We start from the raw sequence: 27,649 nt of genomic DNA, 5'->3' as shown, positions 1-27,649 counted from the left end.
TTTTTAAAGGTTCCCTCACCTTACGTTGAATTATCAAGCCATCTTTCTTCGCGCATTACTTCCAATATTCACTTGCTTTTTCGTTGCTTCAAAACCATGGCACCCCCTGCCACCTTTTCTATACGAGCACATGACTGCTCCACAGTATTTGTACATAAAAGGCTCGCCGTTAGTCACTCATTCAAATCAAGCCGCGTTCTCTCTTTACTCGCACGGTTTCAACCAAGATGTTAACAGAATCTATATATAGTCGGCCGTTTCGTTTATTATAGCTTTCGCGAGAGGTATTGTGGCGTTAATATTGAACCGCGGAGGAGGGGAAAAGGCTAGGATATATATTATAACTAGTACGCAACATTACCGTTTTTCCTAAAGCCTGTTTGAGTTATCTCCGTCTATTTCGTCAAGCCTAAAGGGGTCCTAGATCGGCTTCTTTTAGAATTTGATCTACTAAGTTGCGAAAGAATCTAAGTATATAGGCTTACGCTTCGAGTACAAGCCGGGCCCGTGGATACCTAATAATATCTAACCTATGGGCAGGTCCGGGCTTTTAAGGAACTAGCTGTCTATGTTTTGGACCGTACATAACGGCGTAGTATTCATAAAACTCTAAATCGAAGAAGCCCATAGCCTAGCTAATGGTGAGCTGTTTGCTGTTTAAGGATGCCTGATACTCCGGCTAATGGAGAGTACGGTTATATATTAGACCGAAAAATTTCGAAGAGTCGGTTCTTAGTAGTACTACGCTTAAGTATGTTATTAAGAAATTCTTCCGGTATTTTCGTGCCTCCTTCCATTCGGGGCTCGTGTTTGTGTATCGCGGAATAAACCATCGATGTTTATAGAGCCCCAGGTCAACCTGACGGAGCCAACTCTCGCGCTTGTCCCTACTTCGTTTTGTTTTTAACGGTTTGCTATCCTGTCACCGTACATTCTACACCGGTCCCGCAAATACTAACGGTCTTCCTGCGTCTGTGTCATGTATTTCTAAAGAATAGACGCTGCTTCCGCCTCAGAGATCTGATTTGTATAGGAGTACCGATCCATTTGTTGTTCTTGTACGGTGTAAAAGCCGTTTTGGCAGTCGGGGCACTTATAGGGCGGAGGATAGATTGGAGTATCCGTTTCGCGTAATTATATAACGTTTTTGAAGCGCGGCGTCAGTTCTTCGATGGGAATATCTCGTATGCGAAGATGTTGACCAGCTTGCATTGATTGTTTCTGAATAGGACTGGAGAACACTGCTGTGGTGTTTAATATTGGAGCTGATCAGAAAGATAAAGGAAGTTGTTTAAGGTCTGAAAACGAAAATGAGCGGGTTAAGCGGGGTAACGTGATAATATCCAAGTTTGCTGCAGAGGACAGCAATTTCTTACCACATACCTTCTTGGTCTTGATGATAAAAGCCCTCGGATGCAAGTTTCCACTGGGTTTTGCTGATACCTTATGGGGTTCTTATTGGTTTGAGGCCTGTGTAAAATTCGAAAGATTACAACTATAGCACGAGTTTTGCACATGCTAATGGAAGGACTTGCACAGCTTGAACAAAGCCTTGTTGAAAAAGCACTACTTGTGGTCGCTTAAGCTGCTGCTATCCACTCATCTTCTCTCTTGCCGAATTTTCTTTGAGTAAAGTTCCTATCCTCTCACTCTCTGCCACTCAACGTATCGCTCGCTCCCGCAATGATGAGAACCAAAAAGCCTCTCAAACTCCTCTTTCGTCGCACCATCCTTGAGGCGCATCGGCCACGGCTCAATAAGCGTATGCATGGTCTTGATACGCATCCCGGCATCCTCACTCGCAGAATTGAGGTCACACCAGTAGGCATACCGTGCAAAGAGACCGTCGAAATCTCGCAACAGATCCGGTGCCGTAGTGATCTTCACTTTGTCCGCACCGAGCTTGTTTTTGTTGGAGAGATTGACTGGGACGTATGCCATCAGTCGGGCTCTCTCCAGCATGAGTGTCTGGATCCGGTCTTCTGACGATTCAACCTCGTTAATGGCATTGAGGAAAAGCGTTACCAGCGTTGCATGCGGATTCTCTGTGACTGGCTTGAGCAAAGGAGCGAATGTTTTCAAACACTTCCGTATTCCCAAATAGCCTCCATCGGCAATGTTTGAAACCTGGAGATGTTAGTTACCTTAACCATGATTCAATTTGGATGTATGTTCATTCTCAATGTATACTTACTTCGATCCTGTCAAACCGCTGGCCTTCGTCCTGGTTCTCGCCCCAATAACCAGGAAGTTCTGTAGCGTTAGTGTGAAGCAATTCGAAATTTATAGCGTGTTTCCGAATTTTCTTGCAGAATTTTACGAGCAATGGCCGCAGGTAAAGAAACAAGCCACCGTAGAGATCATTCTTTGCCGGTGAAGCTGCTTGAAGTATTTCTTCCATGGGCCAGCCCGCAAGCGGGTCCGCAGAATCCATCATTGGCCACTGATCGTTGTAATAGAATGTACTTACAAATTTTAGCAAAATTCAAGTTGACGTCACAACAGTCGGGAGCTCTTACGGATTGGGGGTATCAAACCCGTGTCTTGATGCGCCAAATGGCAGAAGGATGCCATCCTTTCGAAATCCTATGGTAGCCATACGCCAGCCCCGTGGCTGAAAATATAGGGCTCTCTCAACGTAATCTTTTCTCGATTCTGCCAAGACTGTCGAAAGGCGCATCTCATGTGCGGCTGCGGTAGTAAGAGTCGCAGGAGTTTCGAAAATTCTCAGGCAATGGTCCCAGCATGCCTTTGTAAGGACAAGGCGAAAAGTACAAGATTCGGTAGTCCATTTTTTCGAAAGCAACTGATCGTCGGGCTTGGCCTGAATTTTTTCGCAAACAGTACGGATACTTGGAAGAACGGTATCATTCAGGCAACTGGCAATCTCCGCTGACAGAAAGGCGGAATACCATGTGTGTATCATGGCATCTGCTGCGGGCTCTGGCTCCAGGTGCATCGCAATTAGGATGAGAATGGCGTTTCGCGCCACGATGTCGAAGTCGTAATCATTGATTACTACGTCGATGCTTTGTGTTGAGCCTTTGGGTATCCCTGCGATCGTTCTGACTACGTTCCTCAAATCTCCAGAAGCTAGATAGGGTTATATTAGGTCCATTGAGATGGAAAGAATGAATAAGCGTACCTGCGAACAGAATGCGGATATGTTGATTGTATTCTGTCCCTTCGTTATGCTTAAGGTTTAGCAAGTCGAAAGCCGGTACATTCCCCCACAAGAACTTCTTTGTGCCGTGGGTAACCATAGAAATTGCGGGGGCGGACAGGTCGAATTTGAGCCCATCGTCATTTTCAGGCGTAACGAATGCAGGACGTCTACCCTCTAAGTCCCAGGACGGTCGCCATGTTTGTTTTCCCAGCTTGGAATTGCAGTCGGTTTTGTGTTGTTTCCAGTGTGCTTTCTGGCACTGACTGCTGCAGTACTGATAACGAGTTAACTGCCGTAGATCTCTCGTTGTACGTAGAAGTTGGACTTACTCGAACCAGATAGCAACGTGAGCATGCATTTGCGCCTGGCTTGATACATGCATGCGCCCCTCCAGTACCTGTATTTGCACAAGGACAGAGATTCAAGGCTCTGATGCTCGCCTGATCAGGCATGTTTGAAGACGCGGAAGCTTGTATCTCCTACTGAATGGAAAATTGGTCGAAAAGGTATATATACCCGGCACTTGCAAGCGCTGGTACCGCGCATGCACTTACATATCGACGTTACCAACGTGTTTCACTCCTGTTGTGTTAACTGAATTGCCTGCTCAATAAAAACTCAATGTTAATAACTAGTAATCCTTGTCCCTGTTCCCTGGTACTTCGTGTGGCACAGTATATATCACATGTTACTCGCTTAAGGTTGTAACATTATACGAAAGTAAGGATATGCAAACTCGGCGAGATACACGCATACTAGTTGTGACTGCAGTCGCTTAACAGTTACAAAGTCCTTGATTGGGGGCATCTCTGGTCGAATCCTTGCAGTCGTTTCACACGCTACAAATAGCCTGGCAAACAGCTTGACCGGCATCTATGCTAGCGACATGCCGTCTTGCTGTGCCGTACATAAGATGCGCCTTGCTTTCATCCTGTCTAATTGTGGAGCCACGATGGTGTGCATGCAGGCTATGCTACATCCCTTACTGCACGCACCAAAAATAAACACGAGCGACATGTCATAGCGCAGCGTACATGAAGACTGCAGTTGACTATTGGAGATTGAAGCGCAGACAAGCGAGGGTGGGGCAATACGCGGCCATACTAGCTTTTTTATTCGTGCTAATAGACGCGAAAAATTAAAAAGCGCCACCGTCGTACAGTTTTTTGTTGTATTCATTTACCCTGTCCCATCGCCTTAAGCGATATGCAGACTACAAACCATTTAAAGAAAATACCCTAGTAGTATACACTGGTGTTTCAATCTGCGGCAGTATAAGGGAGATAGGATAAACAATAGATCAAAGGAGGGAGATAAGGTTCTAATTATTAGAATCGTCTGTTTTGGAACCTTTTTTGTTGTGCGAACTCAAGCACCTCTTGAGTTGCGCGGCTGCGGCGTTACCTCCTATGAAGATAGAAGGCTAAGATTTATAGCGAGCGGTGTTTGAGCTAGCCAGCGAGGTTTTGCCGGAGGAGCTGCCCTGCTGCCAGTGGAGGCTGCCCCTCACCAACCCCATCAACACCACCACAACCGTCCAGAGTCCAGACGCTTCCCATGCAGAAGCGCAACCAACAGCAGCAGCGCAGCCAGCGCCACTGCACCGACAAGAGATAAGATGCGGCTCGGCATCGCCGCAGCTGCCCGAAACAGCGTACCAGCTCCGACGCTACACGAGCTCGTCATCGCGTGCGGCGATGAGGTGGGCGCAGAATCTGCCGTCACGCAATGCGGCGAGCGTGGGCTGTTTATACTACATTTAGTCGACCAGGCAGGTGGGTTTCTGGGTAGGTCGGACAGACAATCGAAAAAATAATCTTTGTCGCGCGCTGTCCCATTTCTCGTCTCTCTCTTTTTGCAAACCTGCCTGTGGACGACGAACACACGAACGAACGGACAAGCGCGCAATGGCTGCCGACCCCGCCACGAAATCCGCCGCGGAGGCTGCGGTCCGCCCCGCCTCCGAGGACTCCCCCGCCGCCACGCCCGCGCGCCGCACCTGGTACCGCACGACGCTGTTCAACGCCTTTGTGATCGGCGGTGTCGGATTCATGGCGCCGGGACTCTGGAACGCCATGAACGCGCTCGGGGCGGGCGGTGCGCAAAAGCCGTATCTCGTCAACGCAGCAAACGCGCTCGTGTTCGGGCTCATGGGGATCCTGTGCTTGATCGGCGGGCCGCTAGCGAACCGCATTGGACTGTCTTGGACGCTGATGCTGGGCGCGGTGGGCTACCCCGTCTACTCGGCTGGGTTGTACACGAACAGCCGCTTTGGGAACGAATGGTTCGTGCTCGTCGGCGCGGTGGCGTGCGGCTTCAGCGCGGGACTGTTCTGGGCGGCTGAGGGAGCTGTCGCGCTCGGCTACCCAGAGCAGGGGAAGCGCGGGCGTTACCTGAATATCTGGTTGTGGTTCCGGACGGGAGGACCGTTGCTCGGCGGCGCGATCGTGCTGGGCTTGAATCACAGCGCGAGCTCGGCGCACAAGGGCAAGGTCGACCCAAAGACGTATCTCATTTTCGTTGCGCTGCAATGCCTTGCCGTGCCGCTGGCGCTGGCCCTCTCCCCTCCCGAGAAGGTCCAACGCGCCGACGGCAGCAACGTCGTGGTCCGGGCGGAGTCGTCGTTTGCGGCGGAGCTGCGCGCGCTGGCCCGCCTGAGCAAGCGAAAGGACATCCTCCTCCTGCTGCCTGTCTTCTGGGCTGCGTACTTCAACCAGTACACCGGCAACTTCCAGACGTACTACTTTGGCGTGCGGGCGCGGGCGCTGATCGGTTTCGTCGGAAACTTCGGCACGCTGCTGTCATCGCAGCTCATGAGTTCATGGCTGGACTACAAACGCGTCAGTGTCCGCGCGCGCATCCACTGGGGTTTCGTGTATGTTATCGCGGTACACATCGTCGCGTGGGTGTACGGCTGGGTCGTGCAGGAAAAGTACACGCGCGACCCGCCAGCGCTGGACTGGACGGACAAGGGCTTCGTGGAAGGGTTCTTTGTCATCATTCTCTGGGAGTTTTCTCGTCAGGCCCTCCAGAATTGGCTTTACTACCTGCTGGCCTGCGCGACGGATAATATCTCGGAGCTGAGCAGGCTGTCGGGCGTGCTGAGGGGACAGGAGAGCTTTGCCCAGGCTATCTCGTACGGGATTAATACGCGCGAGTGGTACGGCGGGAGAGTCCCATTGGCGGTAAACACGATTTTGCTGGGTAAGTGAAGGGCGCGGTGCCTAGTGTGAGCTTGTTGCTGATGCGTCGTTTGTTTGCAGGTCTCGCGGTCTTTCCGACTTGGCTCGTTGTGAAGGACTTCAAGCCTGTCGAGGAGGATAAGCTTGCGCTGGAAGAGAGCGCGCAGGTGAAGGATGAGGCTGCCGTGACGGAGCAGGGCAAGACAAGTCTGAGTTTGAGTCGGGCGGCATGAAGGGGCGGTGCAGGCTCAAGAAGATTTCATGCGTCTTTGTTGTAGGCAGCCGCGCCTTCTGCCTGCGCTGCGTTTCTGTCTGCGTTATCATTTATCAGATTGATCGTCGCGACCCCACATCATACGGCCATCTTCTCACCTTCAACCATTTCCTCCATCTCACAATTTTCTTGCTCAACATCATGCCCGACCTCCCTTTTGACGTCATCGCCATTATCCTGCAGTTCCTCGCTCAAGGCAACGAGTCACTGGCATGTTACGCTGCCATCAACCGCGTCTGGAACGAGGCCGTTGAGCTCAAGACCTTCGAGAAAATCCGCATCAGTAGCGGCCTCAACCCCATCTGGAAGCTCTTCGAAACGCCTGTTGATGTCATGATCTTTAAGAGAACCTTGGAGAAAATACGCACCAGTACTGACCCTGAAGGCTTCACTATTCCGCGGCTCGCGCAAGCTCTCAAACATGACGGTGGGCGACGTCGCAGCTACATACGCGAGATTGAGTTCAGGCCTGAGTGTAAGAATTACAGTACTAGGCCACATTGATTCGCGACACCGGCTCGATGTCCCAGATTCGACTGTCAGAACCACCCTCAAGAAAGCAGTCATTGTGGCTTGGATGGGAAAATGCTGACTGTGGATCGGAAGTAGAAGGAAGAGCTTGGTCTCGAAATGCTTGGGCTCACGGTGAGCGATAGCTGGGCTGTGGAGTCGTATGACCCTAAGAGGTTGAAGTTGGAACTGAATTACAAGACGCTGAGGAGGTCGGGAAGAGCGCGGGGTTATACGCTGGTTTTTGAGATGAGCCTCGAGGTACGTGGCACGTTGTGGAAATGGCCAGGGGGTTCGAGAGTGAAAGACGCGATGGTCTCCACGGCCGCTCTCAGGTACGTCCTCCCTGGCTTTTCGTACTTCAGCTTCCGAATGTTGTATGGGCAGAGCTCATGTGCCTGATACAGTTTAGCGCTTACCCCATGTGGCTAGTCTCGCTTAGTCGCCGGTGCTGCCTCTTCTTTCGCAGCAGCGCTCGTTGTTTGTTCAACACCAACTCTCTTCTTTCTGTTTCGTCACTCAACAAGATTCTCAGCATCAGAGGCCGCCTTTGAGGTGGTCACGCCCTTCCCGGTTGGGTTCGTGGTGTGCTACCACCTATTACCACTTCGACTTGACGTTCCAACACCAGACCTGCCAACTTCGGACTTCACCTCACTTCTCTTCTCTTTCGCCACCATGCCGCACCTTCCTCAAGAGCTCGTTGACATGATCGTGGTCTTACTTGCTGAGCCAATTGAACTTGACATAAGGCCCTACAAAAACCCAATCGCGCAATATGCCACCATCAATCGCGCATGGGCCGTGGCTGTCGAGCGCTACACGTTTAGATCCATTCATCTGCAACCTTCCGATTGCAACATAAAGAAGGTCGAGCCCAACCCGTTTCTTGGACCCATTCAGGTGAAACCTGCTGACAGCGGTATGACGGTCGCACGCCTTGCCCAGGCGCTCCAGCGGGAGGGTGGCTACCGCCGTTACTACATGAAGTTTCTTGCATTCAAGCTTGATTACGAAAACCACCCGATAAACCACTTGGTTCATGATTCGAGTCCAGCGCAGAGCCGTGCCACTACTGACGCAGTATTCTCACGCGACATCGCTGATCTATGGGCTATTTTGGCACATTGGCCGCGCCCCTCGAAGCTTCGGCTAGAACTGAGCCTGGATGGTCCTAAATCCTACAACCACGGAATGATAAAAACCACTGACTTCCTCAACTACGTTGGCGGCCCGCTGCCGTTGTTGTCGAACGTTAAATCCCTTATGCTTGGCACGAACGCATGCATCCAGCCGCAATCTGTTACGCAACTCCTTACATCACTGCCGGCCCTGGAAGAAGTTTTCCTCGACTTCGACGAGTTATGCAATTCGTACTGGTACACTGAGGAATATTCGGTTATTTCAATCGATACTGATACAGCCCTTCTGGGCTGCATCGCACAGATCCCGTACAGCTGCGAATCTGTCGATCTTTACGTCGGGTACGCGCCGTATAACCAACTAGGCCCAAATGATGCCTTCCTCTGCGCTGGGATGGCGCCGCTCTCCCTTCGTCTTATACGACTCAATCTTACTGGCTCAGCTGCTTCCGTCACCTTGCTGGATATTATGGCTGCATTGCCGTGGCCGCGCCTTAAATACTTGGATGCCAACTACACGGTAACCGGGGACGACTGCGAGCCTAATTTTAGATTTGTAAATGATCTACAAGTGGCTGCAGGCCGTGCGGCCCGCGCTACGCCCTCTTTAGTTGCTATGAATATAAGCTACACCGAGTTTGGCGACCCTTTATTTAAGTCGGCCGATTGGATCGATGTCGGACTGGATATCAGGTTTAGTTGCAAGAAGGATGAGAGGCTAGTGGAGTGGGACTGTGGCGAACTTGGTGGCAAGTATCCTCTTCTGGAGTACGCCGTGCTTAAGGCATGGGGGGTCGACAAGCATCCAGAGGACATAGAATGGTACGGATCGTATGGTCGATGGACTGCTCAAGAGGTGGTGGACTGGAAAGTTCCGAGCAAGCAGCTACGCTAATAATCATGGGTTTCTGACGCTGGCTATCTTCATGACACGCCAGGTCGATGAGATCATGCGAGCTTACATCAACCACCAATGGGAAACTTGCATGGGTTACAAAAAATTGGACACAGCGATTTCCTTTCACTTACCAAAGAAACTTAAACAATAGGTAGCAGCGGGTAAAAACAAGATGACTACTTGCTTCAACCAAAATGTTTGCTATTTGTGCTGTTGAAAAGATAAAGCTGCTGTTCCCCATTAACGACACCGCTGTATACAGTATCGGGCGTCAGTTACATGTTAGTACTGACCCGATCTAATTACCAATCTCAGATTAGGCATCACAGGCAGATGAAGCAACCTATAAGACCCTGTTCGTAGTTTTTTTCTACCACCTAAAGTCGAATTATACGGATAGGGCTCCCGATCTCGGATGTCGTGAATGGGGGGCAGCATAACCGAGTTTTATCAGTTCCTATAGGCCTGGAGGCCTCCACTGTGCGCATACCATACTAGATCCCTTTATTAATCCTATAAAGACGGGAATGACTGACAGCGCACTCCCAGTCTTTCCTGATGTCGACACCACGTGCCAGATTAGATCGTCTTTCCTAGTCGGGATAGCGTCCATGCTTTCAGCCTAGTCTCACGCACATCCCCCACACCCCTACATCCTCCCTCGCCTCTCCCCGCCGTCATGCCCGATCTTCCCTACGACATCATCGTCCTCATCGTGCGGTTCCTCGCGGTCGGGAAATGGCTCATACGGTATCCGGTCGCGCGCTACTCTACCATCAACCATCTCTGGAATGAAGCCATCGAGCGCGAGTGGACCTTCAAGGAAATCCTTGTTCGCTCGTCGGCTATCAACAGCATTACTATTGCGCGTCTTGGGAGAGTGCTCCAGCGCGATGGCGGACGCCGTCGCAAGTATGTGCGACATATCATCTTCACGCCTGAGAGCGTGAACCGCCTAATGAGCGCGAAGACGCGTTCCGCAAATGAACGAACCGCCGACGACGTTGTCTTTTCGCGGGATATAGCAGAGCTCTGGGGTATCTTGGCAGATTGGTCGCCTGAGTCAAAATTTAAGCTGAGCATCTCCTTGCATGGCCGCGGACGTGCCAATTGGCCAGACAGCAACGGTTTCCTTAACTACATCGGCGACTCGCTTCCCCTGCTGTCCAATGTCCACAGTTTCGAGACCGGACTACATGTCCGCATCTGGCCGCCGTCTGTCGTACAATTCCTTAATTCACTACCCGCCGTAAAAACAGCTGATATCGAGATTGGCGACGTGTGCGCTTCGCGTTGGGCCCGAGAGTCCAATGTCACGGAAATCGATGAGGTCCTCGCGACCAGCATCCGACAAATTCCTCCCGGGTGCACTAACGTTCAACTCAACCTCGGGCACTCGCCTCATGGCCGGCCTGGAGTTTCCGACGCCTTTCTCTGCGCCGGATTAACTGCGCTCTCACCGCAGCTACGCAAACTCTACCTTACCGGTTCGGCCGTCACGCCTGCAGTTTTGGACGCTGTAGCTTCCATGCCCTGGCCACACCTGCAGGAAGTGAAATTCGATTTTGACGCGGTGCGCAAGGTTACCGGGAGAGCCGACGCTGCATTCGTAAACGCCCTGTATGTGGCTACAGCGAGTGTAGTCCGCAGTATGCCGGCGTTGCTTGAATTAATGCTTTGCTCTTCCTGCATACTCAAAGAAGGAAACGCGCCGGACTTGAATGTCAAACGCGACGAGAAGACGAACAAGTGGAAAGTAGAATGGGGGGTCAGCCGTGCGCCATTCCGCGATCTGGATGACAAGGTGACTGAGGCGTGGGGAATCAAAAAGCCGGCGGATAAGATACAATGGAGGAGAGACGAGGAGCAACCTGAGGACGAGACGCCGTCGTGGTATGCTGAGGAGTTGCTGCCATGGAAGTACTAGAAGGTGCTGAAACATCGCGCTTGAGGAGCTCAGTCTCAAGCCGTGTGTGCTTAGGAGACGCCTGACAAGTTTTGGGCGACCTGCCAAAATTATCCTCGCGAAAGAGCCACCCCTTTGCGGATTTAAGCTGGTTGACTTGCACACATAAGGTTTTGACGCAACTGAGGAGCAAGCAAGCACGGCGACGAAGGGATATTTCACTTCACTATGTCTCCTTATCAGCACCCCCTGGTCTCACGTCGCCTTTCCCGCTGTGCGAGCGAAACAACGACCCATAGTGTTAGTCCTGGTTGTTGAGCGGCCTCCACGATTACATGAGAGAACAGATGACGAAGACGTACTAGGTACGCCGATTGCTTTCTTTTCTACCCCTGTCGCTTTGTCAATACCTTTACAAAGAAAGAAAGACGTCCAGCAAATGTGCGAGACGAACCCAATAATCTTATTGTAAGCTTCGTTGTGGTTCGCGAAGGGCGTAGAAAACAGTGGGTTCAAGGGCGTGTTTGTCTGCTTGCTTCCATACAGACTTCGTCTGCTGTCTCCTTTACCTTTCACACCCCAATCAAGCGCACCGGCGATGCGAGATCGACCTCCGGGTTATATTTTAGCGACTCAGTCGTGCAAGGCGGTGAGCTAGCCTTCCGATCGTGGTGGTCGTTGCGTCGCCGTTGCCGGCGAACTGGTGGGCCTGAGCGCTGCCGCGCCGTTGTGGCGTTGCGTGCACGGTGGGTACTCATGCCTCCTGCAAACTCAGGTACGTCCTGTTGTGGCTTCCTTCTCGCTGAAAGCAAGGGAGTGATGAGGAGCGCGGAAGGTGGAAGAGAAGAGCTTGTGGAAAGTTTGCGTCTGCGATGCTGGACCCGGAAATTTCTACAACGTCTACCTGTGTTGACTAAGAAAGTTGTAAGCACGGAATTAGTGAAGGAGGCTAGTGGGCTAGTGGGAGATTCAGATGGTTGGTAAGAAGTGACAAAGCCAGAAAAAGGAGATCTTCCGCTGAGTGCGGAATGGCACAGGCTATGATTAGTAGTATGTGAATGCAACGCTAATTTTTCTCTTAGTTTCTATAGCTGCGACTCAGCGACATCCAAATCCGCTCCGATGCGTGTATTGCGCAACGCTCCTTGTATCTGATAAATTCGTATAGGGCTCGCGTTGGTGCCGCTATCGGGCGCCGGACTCGGTCTGGGCCTGGTGCACCTTCTACCTACGTCCATTTGTTATCTGCGCCCCCCAGAACTTCAGAGTGCAAACAGTCACTGTAACAGGCAGGTCGATTCGACCTCAGACAGGCGGGCCGTCCCGATGAGGTCAGAGACTTGCGACGACGTGCGTCTAGAACCAGTTTCAAATGATGTCGCCATGTTTGACGCATGGTTTCTTTGATTCCATGTCCCGTTATCTCTACTATATTGATCCCTAATTGTACAGCGGCAGGGAACACCTAGGGAGTTGCCCTTTTTTTCATCGGGCCGAAAGCTTTGCGCGATTTTCACAATCTGAGCGTGCTCTGCCCGCGCAGGAGAGGGCGACCGCTTTCGGGTTAGGGAAGCGTTGTCGGACTGGAGGTCCGTCTGTCGGCATGGTCCGTCAATTTCCCGTTGAATCGTGGCTTGGGATTGGCGCAGAGGGCTGAAGGAACATGCTCCGCCGGCACGGACCGATGGCGTTTTTCGGCCGAAGACATCCCTGCCAACATGAAGCAGGCGTTCGCTTGCTGAAGCTTAAGGCCTTCAAACTCTACAATCATTCCTAAGCAATGACAAAGATGCGGATCGGAACTAGGTATCACAGTATCGGAGGACTGGGGATAGCTCCGATGGCCGGTGCGGAAACACTCATGGGCATGGTGTAAGAGTCGTGAAGATAAAAGGGGTCCTTAAAACATGATGGAGGGCGCCTCTCCAAGCTACAGTCCACCACTCTCTCCATCGCCAACATGTACACTCGTTTCTTGTCCACTATCCCGCTGCTGGCAGCGTCCGCTTTGGCGGCACCTCACACTCACCAGGCAAACCGCTTCGACTATGTCATCGTTGGTGGTGGCACCAGCGGTCTGGTCGTCGCCAACCGTCTTTCGGAGCTGAAGAACGCCTCTGTGGCCATCATCGAGGCCGGTGGCTCCGTCTTCGACAACACGAACGTTACCAGCACGTCTGGTTACGGACTGGCCTTTGGCACCGACATTGACTGGGCTTTCCAGAGTGAGCCCCAGGAGTATGCCGGCAACAAGCCGCAGACTCTCCGCGCCGGTAAGGCGCTTGGTGGTACCAGCGCCATCAATGGTAAGTGAATACCCGTACACTCGGCCCTGCCAAACAAACAAACACTGACGCACGGGCAGGCATGGCGTACACGCGTGCTGAGGATGCGCAGATCGACGTGTGGGAGAAGCTGGGCAACAAGGGCTGGAACTGGGAGTCGCTGTTCCCGTACTACAAGAAGCACGAGGCGCTGCAGGTGCCTACGGAGGCGCAGTTCGCCAGCGGCGCGACCTACGACAAGGCCGACCACGGCTTCGACGGCCCGCTCAAGATCGGCTGGACCCACGAGATGAGCAACATCACCGCCCCGGCCATCCTCAACGAGACCTTCCATAACCTGGGCGTCCCGTACTCGTCCGAGATCAACGGCGGCCAGATGCGCGGCTTCACGCTGTTCCCCAAGACGGTCGACCCCGAGCTCGGCATTCGTGAGGATGCTGCCCGCGCCTTCTACTTCCCCTACCAGAACCGCACCAACCTCGCCCTGTACTCGAACACTGAGGCGCAGAAGCTGGTGTGGACGGAGGGCAAGGGTGACGCTGTGGCCAACGGTGTCGAGGTCATCGGCGCCGACGGCAAGAAGCAGACCATCTACGCGAACAAGGAGGTCATTCTCTCGGCTGGTGCGCTCACCTCGCCCGTTCTCCTTGAGAAGTCCGGTGTCGGCAACCCGAAGATCCTCAAGAAGGCCGGCATCGACGTGAAGGTCAACCTTCCGGCTGTGGGTGAGAACCTGCAGGACCAGACGAACGCTGGCATGATGGCGTCGTCGACATCCTCCTGGGCGGGCCAGTACGGCTACGTCGCGTACCCCAACGCGCAGGACATCTTCGGCAACCAGACGGCGACGATTCAGGCGCACGTCAAGTCGTCGCTGAAGGACTGGGCGCGCCAAGCCGCGGCCGTCAGCAAGGGCGTCATCCCCGTCGCCAGCGTCGAGAAGTTCTTCCAGCTGCAGTACGACCTGATCTTCACGCAGAAGATCCCGATCGCGGAGGTGCTGGTCAGCCCGACGGGCGAGGCCGTCGACGCCGAGTTCTGGGGCCTGCTGCCGTTCGCGCGCGGCAGCATCCACGTCAACGCCGACGCCGAGCAGGGCTTCACTGCCGACCCCAAGTACTACATGTTCGACTGGGACCGCACGCAGCACGTCGGCGTCGCCAAGTACATCCGCACTATCCTGAACACGGCGCCGTTCAACCAGTACGTCGCTGAGGAGACGACGCCCGGCGTCAAGGCTGTGCCTGCTGGTGCGAGCGACGAGGACTGGTTCGGCTGGGTCAAGGAGAACTACCGCTCTAACTTCCACCCCGTTGGCTCCACTGCTATGATGCCCAAGGATATGGGCGGTGTTGTTGATGCCGAGCTCCGTGTCTACGGCACCAAGAACGTCCGTGTTGTTGATGCTGGTGTCCTGCCCTTCCAGGTCTGTGGCCACCTTGTTAGCACGCTGTATGCGGTTGCTGAGAGGGCATCGGACCTCATCAAGAAGGACGCTTAGACGTGGTTCTGAGGGGGTGTTGAGTGGGAAACTAAAGGGTGTGCAGATGATTGGTCAATGAGCTTTTTACTTCTTCGAGTCTTAGAATGGGACTTTAGCTAGACTTCAGATACCACGAATTTATTTGCTTTATTGCATTGTCTACCACTATTACTTCTTCGCTACGTGCTGTTGTTGTTTCTCGGATGAAGAAAGTCGGTCTTTGACGCGCGGTGCCGGTTAATTGGGTAACATATCCTGGCACATTCGTGCACACTTCCTTATCGGTACTCTATTTCGAGGTATAAAGAACTGAAACACGTCCAGAATTAGGCTTTTCCTAACCACTGACTAGGTTTTCGGACGACCGGTTAACGTCATGCTTAAAAATCGTATTGGAATAACATTCTCACATCACACGGCAACCTCAACTCTCAAGGGACGACAAATCCTAGGAATTCTTTTCACCTACTCGGCGGACACCGATATCCCTGAGATCTATCAAAAGTTTGTAAGTGCTGGCTACACAGCACGAAAATTTTTAGCGAGCAGGAAACTTTATCTTCAGTACGCCGCTTTTGAATGCTATGGGTTACCGTTAACGCCTGTTGTTGATTTTGATCATTGTTGTTTTTTGTCGCTGCAGATTCTCTTCATCGATTTACGTTGTTGGCTACCATTTTTGTTTTAGTTTTCCTTCAAAACTTCTTTGGATTCTGAGGGTTGTATAACGTCTCATAGAAAGATTAATCAGATGGAATCTAATGACCCCATTCTCATTGGTGAGTCGATTACTCAGGCCTGAATATACTGTTTCGGAGAAGCCTGGTCATGTTTTTCTCGTGGCTTTGTATTTGATGTAATTGTTTGGATGTAGACTTACCTAATTACAACACTAAACCGCGATAGAAAGCCATTCCAGCATGTAGGACGAATATGTCTAAAGATGAAATTATTCCACTTATAATGGTTTAAAGGGGTCAAGATTGTGAAATATGCGGAATTGCTTTTAGTTTGCCCCTCCGGGTAGCGTTGTAGCGATCGTTTAATACATTGAAAACTGCTGTCCAATTTGAAATTATCAAAAGCAATTAACATACTTTCAGTTTGGATTACCCTCCTTGGATCATGTCAGATTGGTCCGTCGTCTTGTAATGCACCAATACCGATAATTTATCTGCTCACTTCACAGATTGAGAGGGTTGTAGAATCCAACCGGCCGTGTATATAAAAGATGCACCTAATCTTGTTATAAAATGAACATTTCCCAGCCGAACAAATCCATCAACTCCTTGAAATGCCAAATAAGAGACGAGTGACTAACCAGAGACGAGAAATGTCAGCCAGGATCACTCCGATAACACATGTTTCTCAGCCTCATTATTTAGTTGTTACACAACAGCCTTACCCCCTGCACTACTCATTTATCTACTGCAAGGAAGCAATGATCTTAAAGAGAAAACGTGTTCTTTTAGATAGCAGCATATATACCTCCATAGTTAGTAGTAATTTAGGAGGACAAGCGGCGTCCAATTCCTCGCGCCCAGCTTCACATAATATAATATAATATAATATAATAATAATAATAGAAAAAATAATTTAGATTATATGAGATGAATATAAGTACTTTTGCTTGTAATGGGCTTTGAAAAGCACAGTCAACCATTTTCAAGAGGCATTTACCAATAAATCCCGGACAACTATCAACTGGCAGCTTAAAATTGGATCCCTTCGCGTGTTGCCGGCACCCTGTTGTGTAGCTGCCAAGAAGCTTTCCTGGGTTGTATAAGGAAGCGAGGATACAACGTGAAATTTTTGCCCAAGCAAGTATAGGCTCTGACGACGCTAGCAGTGGAGGGAGGTACGCGATTCAAAAACCGCAATGGAATAATAGACTTTTTCATCCATTAAATCCAGAAAAAGACTGCCCCCTAAACATTATGTGTGCTCTCCAGATTCGAGACAGGCGGATTTTAGGCTGGGTAGCCTAGATCGTTTGCGTCCAGTTTCCAATTGGGGCTTGAGTGCATCTCTTCTCCGGGTTTCTCAACAGCGTTGACGGCTCGGCTGCTCCAAAAGTCAACACGGACGACAGCCGATACTAATGCAACTCTACTCTGTGCTTTAAAAACGTATGATATAGCCAAATCCACTGTCGATCTATCTGGAACATGTCTCTCACAGCCGACAAACAACTGAAGAAACCCGGCGGTTCCAGAGACAAGAAGAGGAGCAATGGGGCTTCCCCGATAGCTTTCCGATGCCATTGGACATGGCAAAGCTGACCGGAGTCAGCCGAAGACGATGCATTGAACGATTGATGAGTTGATTCAAAGCCCATGTGAAGACCACAGGAGTAAAATCAAGTGAGAGATCGACTGATGTGCGTGTGTGACGGATGCCTGGAGTTGCATATCAGCACCCTGGCAAACGAATAGCTAACGCCACCATGATTGTGATGAAAATGAGCAAACGCGGCCAACAAATGCCACTCACCCACGTTTTGGAGCACATGAAAACGGGAAGATGGATGACGCGACGCAAACATGAGATGATACGAGCCAATGAGGAGACGTGTACAGAAGGGCAGGGTTGCGTCAATGGCTGCGGACTAGGTGTGGAGAGGGCGTATCGCTTTCGCTAGAACAAGCTAGAAACTAACCCTAAAAAGCAAGGTTATACGGAAGGATGTTATTTATATCGTAAGAGACCCGCCCCGGAGATCAGCCGGTCTTGGGTGGCGTCATTCATGGAGGCCGCGGGGCGCAGTCGGTCGAATGGGGGAGCTTCGCGCTCACCACACAGCCACATATTGAAGCTTCTAGAGGACGGTGGCGTTTCAGATGAGCTGGCCAGCGACCGCCCGACACGCTAACCGTGTGCCAGTTCAGCTTTCCTTGAGTCAGCCTGCCGTAGGCCGTGCCGACTGCCGCCGGGCTCGCGGCGCTTTTAAGGGACTGCTTGACCCCTCTTCCCCCCACCATCTCCAAGCTACCCCTCCTCCCTGCCCCTCCTCCGCAACAACTCAACAACGATCAACATCAACACATACTACTACCCATCACTCACTCCTACTCCACCGCCATCATGGGAAACCACCCTTCTGCCATCGTCGATGACGGCCAGAGCTCCATCCACCGTCAGACCTACACGGTGCGCGGCGACCTGAACGCCCGCTCCGTGACGGCATCGACCATCAACGCGCGCGTCGTCTTCGCCCGCCGCGTCACCTGCATGAAGGCGCAGATCGCCAACAAGGAGGAGCTGCCTCCGTCGCGGTACCCGCAGCCGCCGCACCGGTCCGTGACGGCGCACACGCTGAACGTAGACACGATCTACGCCGACGAGATCAACTGCAAGACGCTCCGCGCGTACGACGTCATTGTCGGCGAAGGCGAGCAATGGCGCGCCCGGCACCTCGAGTGGATGGACCGCAACTCGGTCGGGTGGGACGGCAAGGAAGACGAGAGCTCGGACAGCTCGGACAACGACAGCGAGGGCGAGCGCAGCGCCAACCCCGACCGCCAGCGCCGGAAGAAGATGATGACGTACGGCGCGGTGGGCGCCGTGGGCGTTGCGCTGGGCGGTGCCGCGCTCGCGTACACGCACCACCAGAAGCACGAGAAGGAGGAGGAACGGCGGAAGGAGGAGGAGGAGCTGCGCCGGCGGCAAGAGGAGATGCAGAAGCAGCAGTTCCAGCAGCAACAGCAGCAGCAGCACCAGCAGCCGCAGTACCACCAGCAGCAGCCCATGCAGCAGCACCACGGCGGCGGCGGCTCCCGCGGCGGCAGCGGCAACTTCCACATGAGCTCGCGTGGCGCCCGCCTCTGGAGCGACGGCAACCACTGCTTCCTGATCGCCGAGTGCGACGCCGGCGGCAACAACTACCGCGAGTCGCGCATTGATCTCGATGTCCACGTCACCAATGACAACGGCCGCTTCCGCTGGATCCACGGCGGCGAGACGGGCAACTTTAGCGGTACTGCCCAGCGCTGGGAGATTGTTGATGGCAGCGTCATGGTTGCCGATTTGCAGCGCGTGGATGGCTCGTGGACGAGGGAGCGCATTAACTTGGACGAGCACATCACTAATGAGAACGGTAACCTGCGCTTTGTTGGTTAGAGCGGTGGAAGCTGTGTCATCACATGTCATCTACCTCTCTACCTCTGAGCAGCGGCTTGGAAAGCTACTGTGTCGTTGGTCTCTCTTCTTAAAATTTGTCTCAAAATCAAATGTTTTTCACTTAACTTAAAATCAAAACAACACATCGACGGCTTGCTTGCTTGCGTGCTTGTATGTATGGTAGTCACAGTAGCTTCCTGCTTTCATAAAACAACGACGTACTACTCTCCATCAACCTTTTTCAACCTTTTGAGCTCTGAACCCTTCCCCACGTTCTAACCACAACACTACACCTATATCTCTCGCCCACCAAACCAACCTTCCGCATAATATACGACACATCACCACCGCCACTCCCACCGACCAACCAACCACTTCATCACCACCAAAGTAAAACATCTACCCTACTCGCACCCGCTCTAGTTATAAGTATCTGCGTAGGTAGTTGGTTTTTTATATTCCTTTCGTAGTCTTTGCGTTTCTTGCTTGAGGTCTTGGGTTCGTGGAGTTTTCGGGGTGGTGGAGCTTTTGGTTTTAGGGTTTGTGGGGATTATTGGGGTGTGGTGTTGGTGGGTAGGTGGGTAGGGGTGTAGGTAGGTATATGGGAGGGTGAGGGTGCCTGGGCTCGGGGGTGTGCGTTGTAGGAACCGGTGGAGGTTGTCTTAAGGAAGGATTTATATCTTGTATAAATATAGCCTATGCCTGTAGGGACTATGGGAATATACTGCTGCCTGCGGGAAACCCGGGGTATATATAAAATCAAAGAATCACAAAGCATCGGACGACCAACACCAAAGCCTCCGAAAAGAAGCACGGGGGCGTTTCTCCTGCTTCTCAACCAACGCCTGCAACTCATCGACATTACTGGAAAAGATATGCGACAGCAAATTAGAGACAGAATGACCAGGGCCCAACCTCGAGCTAAAGCAATTTTGGTTTCTGTCAGCACCGTGGCGCAAAAGGGATTTGAAGACGGAGATCTGGGCATGTTCGACGGTATTGCGTTCGCTCCAAGGCCGTTTCTTGAGGCCGACGTTTTCCTCCAAGCACGAGACCAGGAAGACGCTCCACGGTGTCTGGCCGCCCATATAGCGGAGCGGCTGGTTTGGGTCCATGTTCGCACAACACCTCTTCGCGGCCACCCACGCCACCCACCCTGCCCGCCATGGACCTTGCCGCCCCGCCAGAGAGCCTTCACCCAACGCTAGACGCGGCAAGAACCGCAGCCAGGGTATTTGCTACGCAGCACGGCTACGGATTAACTAATAGAGGCACCAAGTCGAGGCCCTATATAGGCGTGCCAAAGAAGCTTCGTATGCAGTACGACATATCGAATAACCGCCTATTAACAGCCTACGTTCGCGATGCCTCCTCCCGAGGCACTACCTACCCATTTAAAGTTAATATTCGCCTGTAGGTCGACGGGCAATAGAAGGTTAAAGCTCCCGAGGACGCTCTAGTACATAATTATATAGTGTATCTGTCTGTAATAGCTTATCCGTCTATCCGTAAGATAATACCCGAGCAATACCGCCTAATCAAGTCCCTAAGTATTACCAACATGCCAGTATAGATCCGTGCCTAGCTGTTACATAAGGATCCCGACTATCTAATCACCAGCAAAGATATCTCGAATCACTTATAGAGAATAAAGCAATAGCGCCTAAATAGCCTTACTACTACGCAGCGGGTAGTAAAGGAGCTTAAGGATAATAATAACTAGGTCTCTAAGATATAGCGGGACCTAGAGGACCATACACATATCCTCTTCTTTACCTATAAGCAGGCTCTCGCTCTGCAGCAGCGTTGGAGCGACGTTATAATAATAGATTACACATATAATTCGAACAAGGAGAAGGTCCCTCTGCTTCATATAGTAGGTATAACGCCTATAGGACGTGCCTACACTATTGCCTTCGCTCTGCTGGCAAAGGAGAGCGAATCTAAATATCTCTAGGCAGTAGAGCGCCTCGTACAGGTGCTGAAGAAGCCTTCAGTATTTATTACTAACTACGAACAAGTACTAAAAAATACTCTTAATACTCACTACAACGACGTCCTATAACTCCTTTACCTATAGCATATTACGAAGTACGTCGGTAGCAAGATACAGTAGGCCTAGGCACATTTAGCGAGTGACGAGGACGATAAGGATATTAATAAGGATATTAAGAAGCAGAGAGAGGCATGTGCTAAGTAATTTTAATACCTTGCTGCTACCCGCACGCCAGCAGAATAGGATACACGCTAGGCACGCTTTCAGACGGACTTTATAGCGAAAGAGGGCCTTCTTAACTATAGTCGCACCTAGTGTGTCCCTCTAAAGGAGCAGTGGTGTTGTACGTAGACAAATAAACACCTTAACCTCGGTGTTCGGTATGTTTTATTATACCCCTGATATTACTAAATAGCCTAACTACACGTAGGGTTACATCTCTCGCAGAAGGCGCTCACAGTCGTACTAAGCGGTTCCTTAACAACAAGCAATAAGACGTCCTTAAGCTCCTTACAAAGCTTACACAAGCTATAAAGAACGAATAGCAGGACATTAAGGCGGAGGAGGTACTAATTTATACACGTCCACGGTACTCTCATAAATCAGAGCCACTATTCAGGCATATCTACAACCGGGTATTTCCGAAGGCACTAACTACTATAGCCAAGCAAATCAGGCTGCTAAGAGGCAAGGCATTCAAGCAGGAGTGCTACGGCCATTTCGAAGAGTCACTAGGCTTACCTTGTATTCATTCGCTCAATCAGTATACCCTAAACAACGACTGGGCGCTACAGCTTAAAGATATTCACCCGTTCTAGAATATTAAGACTCCTGCTTCAGCAGCTCCTGATCCCATTACAACACTTAGGGACTTTATACCTTATAACCGCCGGGGCCGGCCTCGTGTTGATGGCAGTAGCCAGAGGCCTGCTAGCACTACTACAAGCACGCAGCGAGAACCTTCACAATTCGAGCTTGTTGAACAGGCCGATCAGGCCACTCAGCAGCGTGCCAAGCGTACAAGGAAGAAGAAGAAGAAGAAGGCAAAGGAGGACAGTTCAGTAACTACTAAGATGGCGCAGATGCAGCAAACGATGCAGCAAATGATACAGTAAATGCAACAACAACAACAACAACAGTTGCAGCATCACGAGGAGGAGGAGACAACTACAACAACAGTTACACGCAAGAGAAAGCGTACTACAACTGCCCCAGCACGCCCACGGGCCAAGAAGCAACAGCAGCAGCAGCAGCAGCAGCAGCAGGACGAGCCAATCACCGTCAACAGCAGCAGCGAGGACAGCGAGGACGACTGCAACACCATAGAGGAGGATGGAGATACTGTATTCAGCAGCAGTGCGGTACCCTCTGTAAACAGAGAGATGCCAGCACGTGCGGGACGTGGCACGAGGAAGTTTCGCTACGGTGACTAAGCGGAGGAGCGAGCAGGTGGCGGAGGACGCGGGAGCGCTCGTTCGCGCGAAAAAGCGACGTTTGTAACATGTAATAACTTGCCTCTTCGCGTGCCGCGCTGTGACAGTGAGGTTGGAGATATGGAATTTTTTGGTTGATTTTTGGTGCAAAATAAGGGGTGCTAGTTCCTGTTCCCCGCCAGCGCGTCTTTGCGCGGCGTCGCGCGAGCGACTGGCGCAGGCGGGTTGCGCCGAAGGCAATTTTCTGCCGGGTTATTGCCCGATTAGGCAGGCGGTGGTGGGGGTGGGCAAATATCTCGAAAATGGGTGGGCTAATTTTCCGCTGCCCAGGCGGACAGGCGGGCAGGCGGGGGTTCGCTGATCCCGAATCTCAGCCGCGTATGTCAAACGCCAGGCAGCGTACTCCCTACAAATCGTGCGCATCGAAACCCAACGCATCGCCCACTCTCGGCCTGAGAACGCCCAAACAAGCTCACATAACGAACTCTCTAGGAAGATAAACCTAGAGATCAGGGGTTTGGGGTGCGTCTAAGAAGCATCGGTGAGATGTACTTAACTACGTCTCTTTTCAACAATTATAGCGGGCAAGCAGAAGCTGAACGTGGACAAGTCATATCAAAGAGCGAGTCCTAGCTGCGCACTGTCGACGTAGTAACCTGACCGTAGGCCATGGTTGTGGAGTTGTCGCGTCGGAGGTTGATTCTTGTGTCGCTGCAGAGCCGAACCTAGTCAGCGTGTACGACGCAACACACAACACACCTTGCATCTGCATCAACAATCAAGATTCCCGCACACCGTTTCTCTCCATCCCCTTCCCACCATGCTTCCGCAAGACAAACACTATCGCTACGTCCGATGTAGGGATACCTAACCTCTTATCTCCGATGCTTTCGCGTGCCTGCAAAACCTCCACCACGCGCCCTCCGCTCTTAACATCGGCCGCTGGATCGCGCAGATCGACGAGCCTCCACATCTGCCTCCACCTTCGACACTATTGCGGCCGCGGCATCGGCACGACTATTCCCTACGCGAGATCTTATATAATCGGCGGAAGAAGATGGATGTAGACAAGACTACGCCGCGCGAAAGGAAGAAGACCTAGCGTGTTGAAGCCCTAGATGCCGGGCGCATGACGCGCCGGCGGGCCGCAGAGATGGCCGCGGGGAAAGATACTGCGGAGAAAGATGCGGGTCAGGTCGTTCCTAAAGCGGCCCGGGCCGTATCTAAAACAAATCGGACCGTTTCCAGGGATACTCAGACACGAGAGGCCGCTCCGGGGGAGTGTCGGATTGTTTCCAGCGATTCCATCTTCGACGACCGACCCGATTTTTACATTCCGTCGTTTCTCACTCGGACTATAACCCGGTCGATATCGACAAGATCACCTTCGCGCTCTTCATCACCGACCAAGAAATAAAACAAGCGCGTAAGTAAGAAGGAGAGCCTTATACTCATAACACCACGTATCGAGTTCATCGACTTCAAAGAGGCGCAGCGCCTGTACTTACCCGCCTTGGTCCAAGACAGCTAGACCAGCTGCGTCAAGGTTAAAGGACTACAGCCACAGGTATATATATCATCACCGCAAGAGCTTCCTAGCAGGGCTAACACAAACTCCTAGGACCCGAGGGATCTCATCACCAGAGACATTCTACTAAATACGGCAGATCTCGACTTAATCCGGTTAACAGTAGCCGACGCTGTTAAGATGGCGGCGAAGTTCCGCTCCTCTTCTACTATAGAGTCGCACTAGATCTCCGTCGTTATTAGGCCTATACTGCAGCTGATCCGCCGCCTTAGTCTATTCTGTAAATGTGATCCCGACGGTAATAATAACCTTACTATCCTCGACATATACGTTCTCCTTTCCTTGACCGTACGGTCTAGCACTAACAAGTCTATCGCGGCAGTTCAACTGTCGAAATTTGTCCTAGTGACCTCTGTCCCTACGCGAACGAGCCTGACCTCATCCGTAATCTTGATAAAAAGGTTGATTACACAGTGGGTCTGGACCTATCACGGCGAGCGTAGCGTGCCCTATAGCGCGGTATCTTCGCCGGCGCGCCTAGTATTAACTAAACAGCGACCTTCGTGAAATTTACGCCGCTGTTTCTACAAGTCGAAGTTAAGCGGCGCTATGTAGCCGCCGATCCAGCTGTACAGCTTGCCGCCTGGATCGCTGTAGAGTTCAATAGGCGCACTCTTGAGCGCTACCCCCTTGATATGCCAGTGTGGGCTCTCGAGATCGAGGGAGATCAGTGGTTACTATATACTGTACATGCGGTACCGGAGCCTTGTGGTAAAGGATTTAGCGTGGAGTTTGTAGGTCCGCAATGTATAGGGAATACGTACGATGTGGAAGATGTATATACGCTGCTGCGGTCCCTATTGGCGGTTGCAAGTTGGGGACAGTCCGTGTATCGGCCGTGGTTTGAGGAGAAAATACTCGCGCTCTACGAAGGTCAAGCAGAGATATACGTTGAATGCATTACTTACACGTAGGCGAATATTTCTTGATAGGAAGACCGAGGCCTGAATCTCCGAAATCACCGAGTAATACCTGACCGGGGAAATTCTAAGAACCTCGCCCAACTTAAGTAGTATACTCCGCGAATCCTACCCAGTTCGTCAAAACGTGATTATGCAGAGGTCTGTACGACTATGCCTCGTCGCGATCTATTAAGGATACACGAAAATAAGTTTATGGGGCCTTTTTCGCTACTCCAGCGTGGCCCCGACAGTCAACTCGCTCGCCCATCCTTGACGACAAAAAAGACTATCCGCCTGGCTATAAGTACTCTAAAACCAAGCGCGCTGATTTCATTAGTTCCTTAAAGGCTATTCAGCATGAAAAACTGAATAAGAGAGGAGCCAGTGCAACGGATAGTATCTCTTGGCTAAGGCTGCTGATATCTTTAGTGTTAATAGGCGTTCTGCTCGACGGATTCGACAGGAGGACCCTGAGCGATCTAGCAAATATCGTTTTTAAGACAGTTAGCAGGGCATACGGTGCGGTGTTTAAAATGCGTGATGCGGAGGCGTGGGCGTATACGGTTAAGCTGGTAATACTAAGATCGGCTGAGGGTTCTTTTCGGGATGTGCAGAGTAAGTCAGCTAGAGAACTATAAAAACAAATCTAATGGTTAACGCGCTGCGCTAGTTGGCGTGCCTTGCTTTCGACTTGGTGCTAAACTGCCAAAAGAGCGAGCGGTGCAGGGCGGATTTCTGACATTAGCCTGATTAGGTGGCGTTGACATGTTTGGGTGAAACCGTGCGAGTGAGAATGAGAACGCGGCTTGATTCTTAGAGTGACTAGCAGCAAACCTTTTATATATAAATATGGTGGAGCAGCCATGTGCTCGCATAAAGAAGGTAGCATGGGAGTGACACGGTGTTGAAATAACGAAAAAGCAAAGTAAATATAGAGAGTAATGCGTGAAGAAACGTGGCCTGATAGTCCAACAAGTACATTATTAGAGTGGTCCTGGCTGACACTTTATTACCTCCATAGTAATAATTTGTCAGCCAGGATTACTCCGATAACTCTCGGTTTTTCAGCCTTATTACAGTCAGTTGTTACACTACAGCCTTACCCCTTACACCACACGTTTATCCACTGCAAGGGAATAAGGATCTTAAAGAGAAAACGTGTTCTTTTAGATAGCAGCATATATACCCCCATAGGTAGTAGTAATTTAGGAGAAAGGCGGCGTCCAATTCCTCGCGCCCAGCTTCACATAATTTTAACTAATATTATAACTACATTCGCTACTATATTTACTATAAATACTACTTATGCTACTGTATTCGTTGCTACATTTACTACTATGATTACTGCTATTTTTACTACTACTCAAACTACTTTCGCTGCTGCAATTGCTGCAATTTTCGCGGCGTTCGCTACTGCTACTGCTGCTGCTGCTGCTGCTGCTGCTGCTGCTGCTGCGACGGTCGCTGCAAAAGTTAGTGTTGTCCAGCGGCCGACGCCGTTTTTCAACAGCTTTCACATCGCAATATATCTGCGAAAGCAACAGATAGTTTTGATATTAAAACAGCATTGTTCTCGCTTAACTATTCTCTACTTTCAGTATAGTCGCATCTATAATTTTTGCGAAATCTACTATTATACTCTAACCTCCCCGTCTAAATTATTCGCAAGCCGTGCTGAAGTTTATACACGGCCACTATTATACTCTGCCCTCGGTACAATAGGGCATATATCTTAGGGGGTGGGGACGAGCCTAAATTCTCTAAGCGTGGGGGCCGAATGGATGTCGAAAACTTGCTTAGCGTCGTGGTCGTAGGTGTGCATAGCGGCAAGATATAATACTACGGTCGCGATCTTGTTGATGGAAGGGTTGGGCTTAAATTATATGAGAAAGATATAATAAATGTAGGTGCGATAACACGAAGGTGCTAGGAGCGACTTGTAGAGGTTATTGAGAGCCTGCAGGCGGTTACGGCGTACGGAGGCGTTGAACAAGGACGCTGAACAAAGGTGTTACGCGAAAGGTGTTCTGTAAAGTCGCGTCGCGCGCGCGAAAACAACTTTATACCGCTGCTAGCCCCGATTATCTAATATAGCGAGGCTGCTCAGTACGGAGTAGAGGGGGTAGAGGAATAGGATGTGGCGGATGTCCTAGGAAGACGGTAAGAGAGCGGGAGCGCTAATATAATAAGAGAATGTTGCAATGAATGGGGTTTCAATTGATAGCAATGAGTGGCATGATCTTGTTAGGAGCCCGGTAGGCGGAGTCCTCTTATACCCTGTGCTAAATGACTAAGCCACAGAAAAAGCAATATAAACTGCGTACACTTCAACAGAGAACTTATGTTGAATTCATTAGAGGGCCTAGTCCGTTTAACCGTATATCTTCTAGAGTAAAAGCTATGGGTAACCTAAGGACACGTACTTTCTCGATCTAACCTGCCGATGATATACTACTTTTTCTTGCCCTTAAGGTTCCTAACTCCGTTAGATGAACCCTCCGCTCCTACCTACGTGTTTAGCGAACTGAAGTTAGCAGCCTTCGGCTTCTTAGCCACGACTTCCTTAGTGTCTCTACTAATTTCCGCCTGGGATGAGGAACGCTTCGCGGCTTTTTGATTACTACTGTACCGCCTATCTTCTCTACTAAGTTCTCGGCATTATTCTGAGGTATCTAAACCACCTTCTTATGTACTCTAAATGAAGCGGCCTGGAGAGTATTGCTGTAGTAGCCGCCCTGCGCGTTGACGTCGGCACCCTTGTCGAG

The 27,649-nt window shown here is 51.1% G+C and overlaps 11 protein-coding genes across 11 annotated transcripts; 9 read left to right on the top strand and 2 right to left on the bottom strand.

The window, feature by feature from the left end:
- Positions 1–1,549: 1,549 nt before the first annotated feature.
- On the bottom strand, positions 1,550–3,629 carry K452DRAFT_257269 (uncharacterized protein). The gene is made up of 5 exons (XM_033538430.1): positions 3,496–3,629; positions 3,146–3,440; positions 2,520–3,093; positions 2,195–2,465; positions 1,550–2,127 (listed from the first exon to the last, which is right to left on the bottom strand). The coding sequence occupies exons 1-5, from the start codon at positions 3,616–3,618 to the stop codon at positions 1,639–1,641; spliced, it is 1,752 nt and encodes a 583-aa protein (XP_033393510.1). The 5' UTR covers positions 3,619–3,629; the 3' UTR covers positions 1,550–1,638.
- Positions 3,630–5,073: 1,444 nt separating this feature from the next.
- Positions 5,074–6,581, top strand: K452DRAFT_235315 (uncharacterized protein; the record flags this gene model as incomplete). Its single annotated transcript, XM_033537425.1, has 2 exons — positions 5,074–6,370; positions 6,430–6,581. The coding sequence occupies 2 exons, from the start codon at positions 5,074–5,076 to the stop codon at positions 6,579–6,581; spliced, it is 1,449 nt and encodes a 482-aa protein (XP_033393509.1).
- A 123-nt stretch (positions 6,582–6,704) lies between these two features.
- Positions 6,705–7,573, top strand: K452DRAFT_98480 (uncharacterized protein). Its single transcript, XM_033547399.1, has 2 exons — positions 6,705–7,393; positions 7,540–7,573. Exon 1 carries the CDS (start codon positions 6,764–6,766, stop codon positions 7,124–7,126), a length of 363 nt encoding a protein of 120 aa, XP_033393508.1. The 5' UTR covers positions 6,705–6,763; the 3' UTR covers positions 7,127–7,393; positions 7,540–7,573.
- On the top strand, positions 7,465–9,349 carry K452DRAFT_98468 (uncharacterized protein). The gene is made up of 2 exons (XM_033547398.1): positions 7,465–7,467; positions 7,540–9,349. Exon 2 carries the CDS (start codon positions 7,811–7,813, stop codon positions 9,167–9,169), a length of 1,359 nt encoding a protein of 452 aa, XP_033393507.1. The 5' UTR covers positions 7,465–7,467; positions 7,540–7,810; the 3' UTR covers positions 9,170–9,349.
- A 502-nt stretch (positions 9,350–9,851) lies between these two features.
- K452DRAFT_339950 (uncharacterized protein) lies at positions 9,852–11,492 on the top strand (the record flags this gene model as incomplete). The annotated part of the gene is made up of 1 exon (XM_033545330.1): positions 9,852–11,492. The coding sequence occupies one exon, from the start codon at positions 9,852–9,854 to the stop codon at positions 11,097–11,099; it is 1,248 nt and encodes a 415-aa protein (XP_033393506.1). The 3' UTR covers positions 11,100–11,492.
- Positions 11,493–13,038: 1,546 nt separating this feature from the next.
- On the top strand, positions 13,039–14,864 carry K452DRAFT_235427 (GMC oxidoreductase; the record flags this gene model as incomplete). Its single annotated transcript, XM_033537435.1, has 2 exons — positions 13,039–13,384; positions 13,444–14,864. The coding sequence occupies 2 exons, from the start codon at positions 13,039–13,041 to the stop codon at positions 14,862–14,864; spliced, it is 1,767 nt and encodes a 588-aa protein (XP_033393505.1).
- Positions 14,865–17,643: 2,779 nt separating this feature from the next.
- On the bottom strand, positions 17,644–19,301 carry K452DRAFT_98404 (uncharacterized protein). The gene has a single exon (XM_033547397.1). It carries the CDS (start codon positions 18,993–18,995, stop codon positions 17,898–17,900), a length of 1,098 nt encoding a protein of 365 aa, XP_033393504.1. The 5' UTR covers positions 18,996–19,301; the 3' UTR covers positions 17,644–17,897.
- Positions 19,302–19,864: 563 nt separating this feature from the next.
- On the top strand, positions 19,865–20,382 carry K452DRAFT_312162 (uncharacterized protein; the record flags this gene model as incomplete). Its single annotated transcript, XM_033543527.1, has 2 exons — positions 19,865–20,037; positions 20,058–20,382. 2 exons carry the CDS (start codon positions 19,865–19,867, stop codon positions 20,380–20,382), a joined length of 498 nt encoding a protein of 165 aa, XP_033393503.1.
- Positions 20,383–22,076: 1,694 nt separating this feature from the next.
- Positions 22,077–22,394, top strand: K452DRAFT_301750 (uncharacterized protein; the record flags this gene model as incomplete). The annotated part of the gene is made up of 1 exon (XM_033542493.1): positions 22,077–22,394. The coding sequence occupies one exon, from the start codon at positions 22,077–22,079 to the stop codon at positions 22,392–22,394; it is 318 nt and encodes a 105-aa protein (XP_033393502.1).
- A 482-nt stretch (positions 22,395–22,876) lies between these two features.
- K452DRAFT_291357 (uncharacterized protein) lies at positions 22,877–24,244 on the top strand. Its single transcript, XM_033541164.1, has 6 exons — positions 22,877–23,244; positions 23,350–23,457; positions 23,497–23,759; positions 23,826–23,894; positions 23,931–23,961; positions 24,016–24,244. The coding sequence occupies exons 1-6, from the start codon at positions 23,215–23,217 to the stop codon at positions 24,145–24,147; spliced, it is 633 nt and encodes a 210-aa protein (XP_033393501.1). The 5' UTR covers positions 22,877–23,214; the 3' UTR covers positions 24,148–24,244.
- A 22-nt stretch (positions 24,245–24,266) lies between these two features.
- On the top strand, positions 24,267–24,899 carry K452DRAFT_291356 (uncharacterized protein; the record flags this gene model as incomplete). The annotated part of the gene is made up of 1 exon (XM_033541163.1): positions 24,267–24,899. The coding sequence occupies exon 1, from the start codon at positions 24,618–24,620 to the stop codon at positions 24,894–24,896; it is 279 nt and encodes a 92-aa protein (XP_033393500.1). The 5' UTR covers positions 24,267–24,617.
- Positions 24,900–27,649: the final 2,750 nt, after the last annotated feature.

Source organism: Aplosporella prunicola, assembly GCF_010093885.1.
Source record: "Aplosporella prunicola CBS 121167 unplaced genomic scaffold K452scaffold_27, whole genome shotgun sequence".
NCBI lineage: Eukaryota > Fungi > Ascomycota > Dothideomycetes > Botryosphaeriales > Aplosporellaceae > Aplosporella > Aplosporella prunicola.
The sequence above is the reverse complement of the archived record's forward strand: the minus strand, read 5'-3'. Positions and strand labels throughout refer to the sequence as shown.